We start from the raw sequence: 12,380 nt of genomic DNA, 5'->3' as shown, positions 1-12,380 counted from the left end.
CACTGTAGGGATCTTGTGTTTGTAATGATTCTATACCTCTGTGCACTAGTAAGAGAGGAAATGAATGGTCATAGTGTTGGATACAACAGCACCAGAAGTGTCATCATTCAAAAAGTATCTTAAGTGAATTCTTTTGGCAGATTTTAAATTAAAATATGGACAGAGGAAATGGCATTTCCATTTCTTTATTCTACATACTGGCTTCAGGTGTTTTTCCAATTTTCTCCAAACTCCAGTCACTCCAGTATCCTGTCTCATCATTTCTCTTGCAGCGAATTGTGAAAGCGTACTCAGTGAAAGGTTTCAGTTCTTGAATGGAGAAAGATTCTTTTTGAGTGTCTGTATCCTCAGGAGGAACCTGTCAAGAAAATAATTGCAAAAGTTATAATATATTCATTGTGTGCTGTAGTCATTAATAAATAAATCATTAGCAAATTCTCAGTCATTTACATGTGCATTTCAGAAATAGCCAAGAACTTCACTATCACAGATGTGACGGAAGAAAGCAGAGACCAAAAAAAGTGACAAATGCTTACTTAGCAACAGATGAAACATCAAAAGTAGGATTACACTGATCTCAATACCTAGTTAAAAAACGTAATGGTTAACAGGCACAGAATAGGCATCTGCTGTGATTAAGCTGATTCATGCAAACAGATGCTTTATTAAACCATATGATTGGAACTAAACTGAATGTGTGTATTTAATTATGGAAATATAATCACTTTTACTGTACTATTCAAATTTTTAGGAAATGAAAAAAGCCAACTATTTCTTGTACTTGCTAGTTATTCTCAGAAAGCAAAGTGGAGATCAGAGTTTAAATAACAGCAAATTCTGATCTTGAATAATTTTATTGTAACAAACGAAAGCTTCTAGTACTTTTGTAAATTACCCTGATCTTAGCTCTTCCCCAGTTTAACATTCAGAACGAAAAAAACACATATGCCCCAAAAAAATACACGGCAAATTGAAAATTATGGGAAAATAACTACATATTTGTAAAAGTTGAGTAAACCCGAGGATGATTTAGTTATCAAAATAAAATTGCATAATTAGAGAAGTAGAATTGGTGACTAACATTGAGAATCTGACATGTGAATCCTTTAAATCCACAAATAACAAATATCTTGATTCAGTGTACAAATTACATTATTAGATGTTTTTAATGTTGCTTGATTTCTAAATGTCAGCTCTTCACCCTTGGCTTTTCTTGAAATCAATGTGTCAAAAGGAAGACTGGCTCCAAATATATTTCAAAGCAACTACATACTCCCCTCGATTCATTTGCAATGTTGCTTGTAAATAACAAGGTTATTTCTGTCATGATAGGACTTGAATCCACATCCAACCACTTCTCACGCAGCTTCAGTTTAATCAAAGCAGTGCCTCTTAAAATAGAGACATCTTTTTGGTCTTTAAAGTTTCATAAGTATGAAGTTTCCTTTGTTTTCTGTCACTATAAAGAAGTTAATGGAAGTCTAGTGTGTTGGGCTTCCTCAACAATTCTAGCTGTTCCAAAGGAAGCTACCTTTTCAGGAATGATTTCAGATGACAGGTAATTACCGTTTACAAATTTAAACTTTCAGGGTAATCACTGCCAAAATCATTGTCAGGACATGGAGAAATACTGACGTGTGTCTTTCAGGTAAGTCCAGTGTCTGACTATCAGGAGACTAGATTCAACTACTGGGTTAGTAAATTTGCAGACGACACTAAAGGTCGGTGGAGTTGTGGATAGTGACGAAGGCTGCTGTAGGTTGCAGAGAGACATAGATAAGCTGCAGAGCTGGGCTGAGAGGTGGCAAATGGAGTTTAATGCAGACAAGTGTGAGGTGATGCACTTTGGTAGGAGTAATCAGAAAGCAAAGTACAGGGCTAATGGTAAGATTCTTAGTAGTGTAGATGAGCAGAGAGATCTCGGTGTTCATGTACACAGATCCTTGAAAGTTGCCACCCAGGTTGACAGGGCTGTTAAGAAGGCACACAGTGTTTTAGCTTTTTATTGATAGAGGGATCAAGTTCCAGAACCAAGAGGTTATGCTGCAGCTGTACAAAATCTCTGGCGCCACCGCACTTGGAGTATTGTGTACAGTTCTGGTCACCGCATTATAAGGATGTGGAAGCTTTGGAAAGGGTGCAGAGGAGATTTACTTGGATGTTGCCTGGTACGGAGGGAAGGTCTTACGAGGAAAGGCTGAGGGACTTGAGGCTGTTTTCATTAGAGAGAAGAAGGTTGAGAGGTGACTTAATTGAAACATACAAAATAATCAGAGGGTTAGATAGGGAGAGCCTTTTTCCTAGGATGGTGACAGTGAGCACAAGGGGGCATTACTTTAAATTGAGGGGTAAAAGATATAGGACAGATGTCAGAGGTAGTTTCTTTACTCAGAGTAGTAAGGGAACGGAACGCTTTGCCTACAACAGTAGTAGATTCGCCAACTTTAGGTACATTTAAGTCGTCATTGGATAAGCATATGGACGTACACGGAATAGTGTAGGTTAGATGGGCTTCAGATCAGTATGGCAGGTTGGCACAATAGAGGGCTGAAGGGCTGTAATGTTCTATTCTATTTACTTGTTCTTTTAGCTGTGAATTTTACAAGCTATCTTTTACATGTGTAACAAACATGTTCAGGTTTCTCTACCATGGCTACAATTTACCTGCATCCAGTTCTGAGGGCCAACAATTTTATATCGCAGGATGTACTTGAGTTTATATGTAGCTGGTACAGATGGTTTTTCCCACTTCACAGACAAGACTGTGCTCATGTTTTTAATTTGTTGTGCTGAAGTTATCACTGGAGGATCAGGTTTTACTGAAACACAAGAGAAATTAATTTAATATGGGTAGATAACTGTAAAACCAGATTTGGAGACACTAGCAAAATCATGCAGACAGGAAAATAGTAAGTATCATGCAATCCTTATTCCAGGGTCTCCATGATTGTACAATCTTGCAGAACTTGGGTTAATTATTCATGCTGTTGGCTAGAGGTCAGGTTAGCTTTAAAAAAAATAGACAGAGCTAAATTGTTTTAACAACAGTTTTATAAGAATTAGCATAGCAGTCAAAATGTAAACTAATATGCGTCTTAAGTATATCTGCCAATGAATATACAATTTGCACTTTGCAGTGAACTGCAATTTTTCTGTTAACTGATGTTCATTCTGGATGTTGGCGTATAGGAGGTTAAGTCTTTGATGTAACCTTGTTTGACTCTTGAATAATACAAACCTGCTTTAATTGTGGAATCTGTGGCTTCACTTTTTTAGCTAAAAGCTTGAATTTTACATTTTACCTTTTTTAATAAAAACAAGTTCCTGGTATATTTGGAGTGTGTAACATTGGTGAGGAACTTCAGGGATGAAACCTTTGAAGAGCAGGTGTGCATGCTGGAATGGATAGAGATAGAGGAAGCTGATGTACTGAAAATTTTGTCAAACATTAAGATTGACAAGTCGCCAGGCCCGGATCAGATTTGTCCTCGGCTGCTTTGGGAAGCGAGAAATGCAATTGCTTCGCCACTTGCGAAGATCTTTGCATCCTCGCTCTCCACTGGAGTCGTACCTGAGGACTGGAGAGAGGCAAATGTAATTCCTCTCTTCAAGAAAGGAAATAGGGAAATCCCCGGCAATTATAGACCGGTAAGTCTCACGTCTGTTGTCTGCAAGGTGTTAGAAAGGATTCTGAGGGATAAGATTTATGACCATCTGGAAGAGCATGGCTTGATCAAATACAGTCAACACGGCTTTGTGAGGGGTAGGTCATGCCTTACAAACCTTATCGAGTTTTTTGAGGATGTGACTAGGAAGGTTGATGAGGGTCGAGCTGTGGATGTGGTGTATATGGACTTCAGTAAGGCATTTGATAAGGTTCCCCATGGAAGGCTCATTCAGAAGGTCAGGAGGAATGGGATACAGGGGAACTTAGCTGCTTGGATACAGAATTGGCTGGCCGACAGAAGACAGCGAGTGGTAGTAGAAGGAAAATATTCTGCCTGGAAGTCAGTGGTGAGTGGGGTTCCACAGGGCTCTGTCCTTGGGCCTCTACTGTTTGTAATTTTTATTAATGACTTGGACGAGGGAATTGAAGGATGGGTCAGCAAGTTTGCAGACGACACAAAGGTCGGAGGTGTCGTTGACAGTGTAGAGGGCTGTTGTAGGCTGCAGCGGGACATTGACAGGATGCAGAGATGGGCTGAGAGGTGGCAGATGGAGTTCAACCTGGATAAATGCGAGGTGATGCATTTTGGAAGGTCGAATTTGAAAGCTGAGTACAGGATTAAGGATAGGATTCTTGGCAGCGTGGAGGAACAGAGGGATCTTGGTGTGCAGATACATAGATCCCTTAAAATGGCCACCCAAGTGGACAGGGTTGTTAAGAAAGCATATGGTGTTTTGGCTTTCATTAACAGGGGGTTTGAGTTTAAGAGTCGTGAGATCTTGTTGCAGCTCTATAAAACTTTGGTTAGACCGCACTTGGAATACTGCGTCCAGTTCTGGGCGCCCTATTATAGGAAAGATGTGGATGCTTTGGAGAGGGTTCAGAGGAGGTTTACCAGGATGCTGCCTGGACTGGAGGGCTTATCTTATGAAGAGAGGTTGACTGAGCTCGGTCTCTTTTCATTGGAGAAAAGGAGGAGGAGAGGGGACCTAATTGAGGTATACAAGATAATGAGAGGCATAGATAGAGTCGATAGCCAGAGACTATTTCCCAGGGCAGAAATGGCTAGCACGAGGGGTCATAGTTTTAAGCTGGTTGGTGGAAAGTATAGAGGGGATGTCAGAGGCAGGTTCTTTACGCAGAGAGTTGTGAGAGCATGGAATGCGTTGCCAGCAGCAGTTGTGGAAGCAAGGTCATTGGGGTCATTTAAGAGACTGCTGGACATGCATATGGTCACAGAAATTTGAGGGTGCATCCATGAGGATCAATGGTCGGCACAACATTGTGGGCTGAAGGGCCTGTTCTGTGCTGTACTGTTCTATGTTCTATGTTCTATACATTAGCAGACCAGCGCAATGATCAAAAGACAGTTATGAGATTTCTATCAATTCCAGAAAGGATAAAACAACTACAGATTTATGAAGATAATAAAATGTGAGGCTGGATGAACACAGCAGGCCAAGCAGCGTCTCAGGAGCACAAAAGCTGACGTTTCGGGCCTAGACCCTTCATCAGAGAGCTCCGGAGGGAGGAGGGTAACTTCTTCAGGTTAGGCATCCCTGGAAGAGGCTTCGCAGTGAGGTTAAAATAGTATCAGAGATAATGGGAACTGCAGATGCTAGGCCCGAAACGTCAGCTTTTGTGCTCCTGAGATGCTGCTTGGCCTGCTGTGTTCATCCAGCCTCAAATTTTATTATCTTGGAATTCTCCAGCATCTGCAGTTCCCATTATCTCTGATACAGATTTATGAAACACAGGCAAATCAATGACTATCTGTGTTTCATAAATCTGTATCAGAGATAATGGGAACTGCAGATGCTGGAGAATTCCAAGATAATAAAATTTGAGGCTGGATGAACACAGCAGGCCAAGCAGCATCTCAGGAGCACAAAAGCTGACGTTTCGGGCCTAGCATCTGCAGTTCCCATTATCTCTGATACTATTTTAACCTCACTGCGAAGCCTCTTCCAGGGATGCCTAACCTGAAGAAGTTACCCTCCTCCCTCCGGAGCTCTCTGATGAAGGGTCTAGGCCCGAAACGTCAGCTTTTGTGCTCCTGAGATGCTGCTTGGCCTGCTGTGTTCATCCAGCCTCAAATTTTATTATCTTGGAATTCTCCAGCATCTGCAGTTCCCATTATCTCTGATACAGATTTATGAAACACAGATAGTCATTGATTTGCCTGTTACACAAATAATTGTTAGTACAAAAATAAAGTTGCTGGGAAAGCTCAGCAGGTCTGGCAGCATCTGTGAAGGGGAAAAAAAAAGTTAATGATTCTGGTCCGGTGACCCTTCCTCAGAACTAAAAACTTTAAAACTAAAAAAATGCTAGGGAACCCGAAACATTAACTATCTTTTCTTTCACAGATGCTGCCAGACCTGAACTTTTCTAGCAAATTTGTTTTTGTTCCTAACTTACAGCATCCGCAGTTCTTTTGTTTTTTAAATAATTGCCGGTGTTCCAATTAAACACTAGAAAGGAATCACAAATGGTCAAACTGCTAGCCTCCCACCATTCCCAGTTCACAAACATCATTCTACAGATGTTAGACTAGATGTTGCCAATACATACACTTAAAAAATAAATAAAATAAACTAAATATACTTCAGTGTAAAAAAATTTCCATCATCTTGTTATACATTTCCACTATATATTCTTAACACTGCACATGAATGTATGAATAGATGTCATACTAGTGTAGGAAAAGCCAAACATAGAACATAGAACAATACAGCACAGAACAGGCCCTTTGGCCCTCAAGGTTGCGCCAACCTGTAAACTAATCTAAGCCCCTCCCCCTACACTATCCCATCATCATCCATATGCATATCCAAGGACTGTTTAAATGCCCCTAATGTAGCTGAGTTAACTACAGTGGCAGGCAGGGCATTCCATGCCCTTTACTCAGAGTTAAGAACCTGCCTCTGACATCTGTCTTATATCTATCATCTCTCAATTTGCAGCTATGTCCCGTCGTACAAGCTGATGTCATCATCCTAGGAAAAAGACTCTCACTGTCCACCATATCAAATCCTCTGATCATCTTGTACGTCTCTATTAAAATCCCCTCATAGCCTTCTTCTCTCCAATGAGAACAGACCCAAGTCCCTCAGCCTTTCCGCATAAGACCTTCTCTCCAGACCAGGCAACATTCCGGTAAGTCTTCTCTGAACCTTTTCCAATGCTTCCACATCCTTCCTGTAATGGGGTGACCAGAACTGTACGCAATATTCCAAGTGAGGCCACACTAGCGTTTTGTATAGTTGCAGCATGACATTCAGGGCTCCGGAACTCAATCCCTCTACCAATAAAACCTAATACACCGTACGCCTTCTTACCATCACTATCAATCTGGGTAGCAACTTTCAGGGATCTGTGTACATGGATACCAAGATCCCTCTGCACATCTACGCTACTAAGAATCTTTCCATTGAGCCAGTATTCTGCCTTCTTATTATTCTTCCCAAAGTGAATCACCTCACATTTATCCGCATTGAACTCCATTTGCCACCTTTCAGCCCAATTCTGCATTTTATCCAAGTCTCCCTGCAACCTGCAACATTCTTCCACAGTGTGCACTACTCCACCGACTTCAGTGTCATCTGCAAACTTACAAACCCATCCACCCTTGCCTGCATCCAAGTCATTTATAAAAATGGCAAACAGCAGTGGTCCCAAAACAGATCCTTGTGGCACACCCCCAGTAACCAAACTCCAGGCCGAATATGTTCCATCAACCACTACTCATTGGAGTAGAAACTGGCTTTCTGTAAGAAGGCAAACTGCTAAATCTCCCTCAATCCCATGCCTCCGCATATTCTCCAATAGCCTACCATGTGGAACCTTATCAAAGGCTTTACTGAAGTCGATGTACACCACGTCAACTGCCCTACCCTCATCCACATGCTTGGTCCCTTCTCACAAAATTCAATGAGGTTTGAGAGACACAACCTGCCCTTTACAAATCCATGTTGACTATCCCCAAGCAAATTGTTGCTTGCTCGATGATTATGCATCTTATCTCTTATAATCCTTTCCAAAAACTTTTCCTACAACAGACATAACGCTTATTGGTCTATAATTACTTGGGGCATCTCTCCTGCCCTTCTTGAACAAGGACACATGTGCAATCCTCCAGTCCTCTGGCACTAAACTTGTAGACAATGCTGACTCTAAGATCAAGGCCAAAGGCTCTGCCACCTCCTCCCTGGCTTCCCAGAGAATCCTCGGAAAAATCCCATCGGCCCAGGGTATTTATCTACCTTCACACCTTCTAGAATGATAACACCTTCTCCTTACTAACCTCAATCCTTTCAAGTCTAATAGCCCGTATCTGTGTCTTCTCCTCTACAATATTCTCCTTTTCCGGAGTGAAAACAGATGAGAAATATTCATTTAGCACCTCTCCAATCTCCACAGGGTCCACACAACTTCTCACTTCGGTCTTTGACTGGCCCTATTCTTACCCTAGTCATCCTTTTATTCCTCACATACCTATAGAAAGCTTTATGGTTCTCCTTTATTCTACCTGCTAATGACTGCTCACGTCCCCTCCTTCTTAACTCTAAATCCTTCCTAGCTAATCTGTAATTCTCCATCGCCTCATCTGAACCATCTTGTCTCAACGTCACATAAGCCTCCCTCTTCCACTTAACAAGAGGCAATTTCTTCAGTAAACCACAGTTCCCTTACATTATCACTTCCTCCCTGCCTGACAGGGACATACCTTTCAAGGACACGCAATATCTATTCCTTAAACCAGCTCTACATTTCGATTGTCCCCATCCCTTGCATTTTGCTGCCCTATTCTATGCCTCCTAAGTCTTGCCTAATTGCATTATAATTGCCCTTCCCCCATCTCTCACCTCTTGCCCTGTGACATGTTCCTATCCCTTTCTATCGCTAAACTAAACGTAACTGAATTACGATCGCTCTCGCCAAAGTGCTCACCTACCACTAAATCAAACACCTGGCCTGGTTCGTTACCACATATCAGATCCAGTGTGGCCTCCCCTCTTGTTGGCCCTTCAACATACTATATCAGGAAACCCTCCTGCACACAATTGGACAAAAACTGATCCATCCGATGTACTAGAGTTATAGCATTTCCAGGCAACGTTGGGGAAGTTAAAGTCTCCCATAATGACCACCCTGTTCCTTACACTCCTGCCCAGAATCGTTTTGCCAATCCACTCCTCCATATCCCTAGAACTTTGCTGAGGCCTATAAAAAACTCCCAGCAGTGTGGCCTCTCTTCTCCTGTTTCTGACCTCACCCCATGCCACCTCAGTAGAAAAGTCCTCGTCAAAAGTTCTTTCAGGCACCGTTATACCGTCCTTGACTAAAAACAGCACACCTTCCCCACCCTTAATGAAAGATCTAAACCCTGGAACCTGCAACATCCATTCCTGACCTTGCTCTATCCATGTCTCCGAAATGGCCACAACATCGAAGTCCCAGGTACCTATCCATGGTGCAAGCTCACCTACCTTATTCCGGATACTCCTGGCATTTAAATAGACACACTTCAAATCAGTTTGCTGTCTGCCAGAACATTCCTGTGATGGTGATATCCTGTCCATGTCCTCCCTACTCTCATCCTCCTGTGTACTGGAACTACACCACAGGTTCCCATCCCCCTGCTGAGCTTGTTTAAATCCATCCGAATAACACTAGCAAATTAACCACCCAGGATATTAGTACCCCTCTGGTTCAAGTGAAGACCATCCTGCATGTAGAGGTCCCACCTTCCCCAGAATGAGTCCCAATTATCCATACACCTGAAACCCTCCCTCTTGCACCATCCCTGCAGCCACGTGTCAGCTGATCTCTCCCTGTTCTTGGCCTCGCTATCACCTGGCATGGGTAACAAACCAGAAATAAAAACTTTGTTCTAGCTCTCAGCTTCCACCCTAGCTCCCTGAAATCCTGCCTTACATCCCTATCCCTCTTTCTGCCTATGTCGTTGGTACTTATGTGGTCCACGACTTGGAGCTGGTCACCCTCTCACTTCAGGACCCCAAAGACACAATCTGAGACATCACAGACCCTGGTACCTGGGAGGCAACACACCAACCGTACGTCTCTTGCGTTCCCAACAAATCTTCTATCTGACCCTCCGACTACTGAGTCCCAGTGACTAACACTCTCCTCCTTACCCCCTTCCCTTCTGTGCAAGGGGGACAGACTGTGCCAGAGACCTGCACCCCAGTGCATGCCCCTGGTAAGTCTCCCCCAACAGCATCCAAAACAGTATACTTGTTTTTCAGGGGAATGACCACAGGGTATCCCTGTACTGACTGTTGAAAATCTGAAATAAAAACAAATAATGCAGACCAGGCAGCATTTGTGGGGGAAAACAAATGAATGAATGAATGAATGTTTGGAATAAGGACCTCTCAAAACCAGTATGGAAAAATAGATAAGATGTATTGTGATGAAGTCAGTCCTTGACCATCATTTAATTTCAAAGGAAACATTGTGTATGGATTGATTTCTTTTGTGCATGTATTGATTTATTTTGCTCATTAACTTTTTTTCAAGAGTACAAAGATGCATACTTACTAACATCTACTGGATCCAGTTGTATTGAATCAGATGTTGTATTACCCAAGTCATTCTTCACCTCTACCCAGATCGTATTGAAAACAAAATAATGGATGTTTGGAAACAAAATCGCATAAGAGCTGTTCACATCATTTGGCAGTTGGTGTGATTTTAAATTGTCAGGTGCAATTCTGAAAAATACAAACATTAGGAGGTTAACACTTAATTGAATGTACAATACAATATTTAATAAAGTTTGCTGCAAATGGCCATGGCCTGCAGGTATATCTTTCACTGTATACTTAAGGCACCTGAGGCTATAATTCACATTCCATTCTAATGTAAATGCTTCCCTTTATGAAACAACACTTTGAATATAAGCAGTATTTTTAATGTAATAAAATATCCAAAAGCACAAAATTCAACATCAGCATTAGAACAGATGACAAAAAGCTCAGTTTTACTGAGGATGTTAAAAATGAAGAGAGACCAGGTTAGGGGAGGCATTCAAGAGTCGGCGCCTGAACACCTGCAAGAATATCTGTTACTTGTGAATCAATTAGGACGTGCATCAAGCTAGAATTAGAAGAGTGTCGAAATCTTGAGAATCTGCAGGACTGGAGAAAGTTAACAAATAGCGAGGGATAAGATCCTGGAATGATTTGGTGAAAAAGGATAAACATTTTAAAACTGAGGAACTGCTAGTCCAGGAGTCATCGACTCAAGAAACACAAGGCTGACTGATGATCATGGTGAGACACAGGATTTGGGAAAAATATGGCCATAATATCGGATGAGCTCAACTTTCTGCTCCCGCAGATGAGCTAAGGCTTGGGCAGAATTTGGCAGTGTCATGGAGACATCACATATATGGTTGAAAGCTCATCTCAGATCAAATAGGAATTAAAACTAATGATCCATACATTTCAAAACATTAAAGATGATTTGATTCCAATTGGATGTCATGTTTTCAGTGACAAATCAAAAAACTGGCCAGCTAAACTAAATTCTAGAAGAATGAAAACGTAGTCATAATGCCCAAAAACCTAAGAAGAAACTTTAACTGGGAACTTTGTTCATGCTTAAAAACTGAAGATATAAAAAGAATAAAGGAAAAAAAAAAGCTTTAACTTGCAAAAAGAATACCAAACATCGTGTTTGACCAAGCAACTGCACACTTACGATAATTTAAACTGGTAGGTGGTTGGCAAGTATGTGCTGTTTCCTGGATTCCAGGAGCAAGTCATATTTTTCCTATGATATGTAATACATGACAAGTTTTTTGGCTTTTCTGGTGGCACTGAAAGAAACAAAATTCATAAAAATGTGTTACATAACGATCAGTAACATCAGTTTAGTACTTTAAACAATTTAGCATTTTGTGTATCAACAGCATTTCGGGATACAAACCTAAGTAGTTAGGACAACCAAAAGGCCATTCAGCCGGTTGCACCTGCCTGCCAATCTAGATCATAGTGCAGCAAAATAGCACTGAACAGATAACTGATTATCTCCACTTTCCTTAATGTCATTAGTTTCCTGACTGAGCTCCCATATCCCTCTGAGGTTGAGAAATCTAAAGATTGATTTTTCTGATTTAATAGTGAGATGAAGAGGAATTTGTTCAATGGCTTTCTATTAATATCATGTCCTCTGGTTCTAAAGTCACTAGCCAGGGACAATATCCAATCTATATCCACCCCACCACAGTCTAAGAATTTCATAAATGTTTCAATGCTATCACCCTTAATGCAAAAGAATACACAGTTTTCACTATTCCAGTGAAAAGTCTCGTGTGTCTTAGTTGAACTCTTTCGCAAGTACATTCTTCCTTAGTTAAGGAGACTGAAACAACACTGCAGGTGAGGTATCAAAGGTCTACATGATACAGCAAGCCACCTTAAATCTGTAATCAAAACCCCTTGAAATGAATGCCACTTTCCTTCCTAATTGTTTGCTACATGTACATGCTAGCTTATAGTGTAAACTGGACAAGGACATCCATATCCCTTTGCATTTCCCAAACTTTAACCATTTAATAGATATTCTGCCTTTACCGATTTTCCTACCAAAATAAATAACTTGACACTCAGAGCTGGATGAGGACTCAGATGAATTTTCATTTCACATTGCTAATAGTACTGAAATTTGTATATTTGATTGA

General features: G+C 41.2%; 1 protein-coding gene across 2 annotated transcripts in view; it reads right to left on the bottom strand.

The window, feature by feature from the left end:
- il6st (interleukin 6 cytokine family signal transduce) overlaps window positions 1-12,380 on the bottom strand; it is a 97,501-nt gene that overhangs the window by 31,022 nt on the left and 54,099 nt on the right. For both annotated transcript variants that reach the window (XM_048537855.2, XM_048537844.2), the window contains exons 4-7: window positions 11,399-11,516; window positions 10,235-10,407; window positions 2,665-2,819; window positions 199-358 (exon numbers count right to left, since the gene is read on the bottom strand). In XM_048537855.2, coding sequence (XP_048393812.1) covers window positions 199-358; window positions 2,665-2,819; window positions 10,235-10,407; window positions 11,399-11,516 — 606 coding nt within the window. The remainder of the gene's footprint in view (window positions 1-198; window positions 359-2,664; window positions 2,820-10,234; window positions 10,408-11,398; window positions 11,517-12,380) is intronic.

This window comes from Stegostoma tigrinum, chromosome 1 (genome assembly GCF_030684315.1).
Source record: "Stegostoma tigrinum isolate sSteTig4 chromosome 1, sSteTig4.hap1, whole genome shotgun sequence".
Classification (NCBI taxonomy): Eukaryota; Metazoa; Chordata; class Chondrichthyes; order Orectolobiformes; family Stegostomatidae; genus Stegostoma; species Stegostoma tigrinum.
This window is presented reverse-complemented; position numbering and strand designations above follow the sequence as displayed.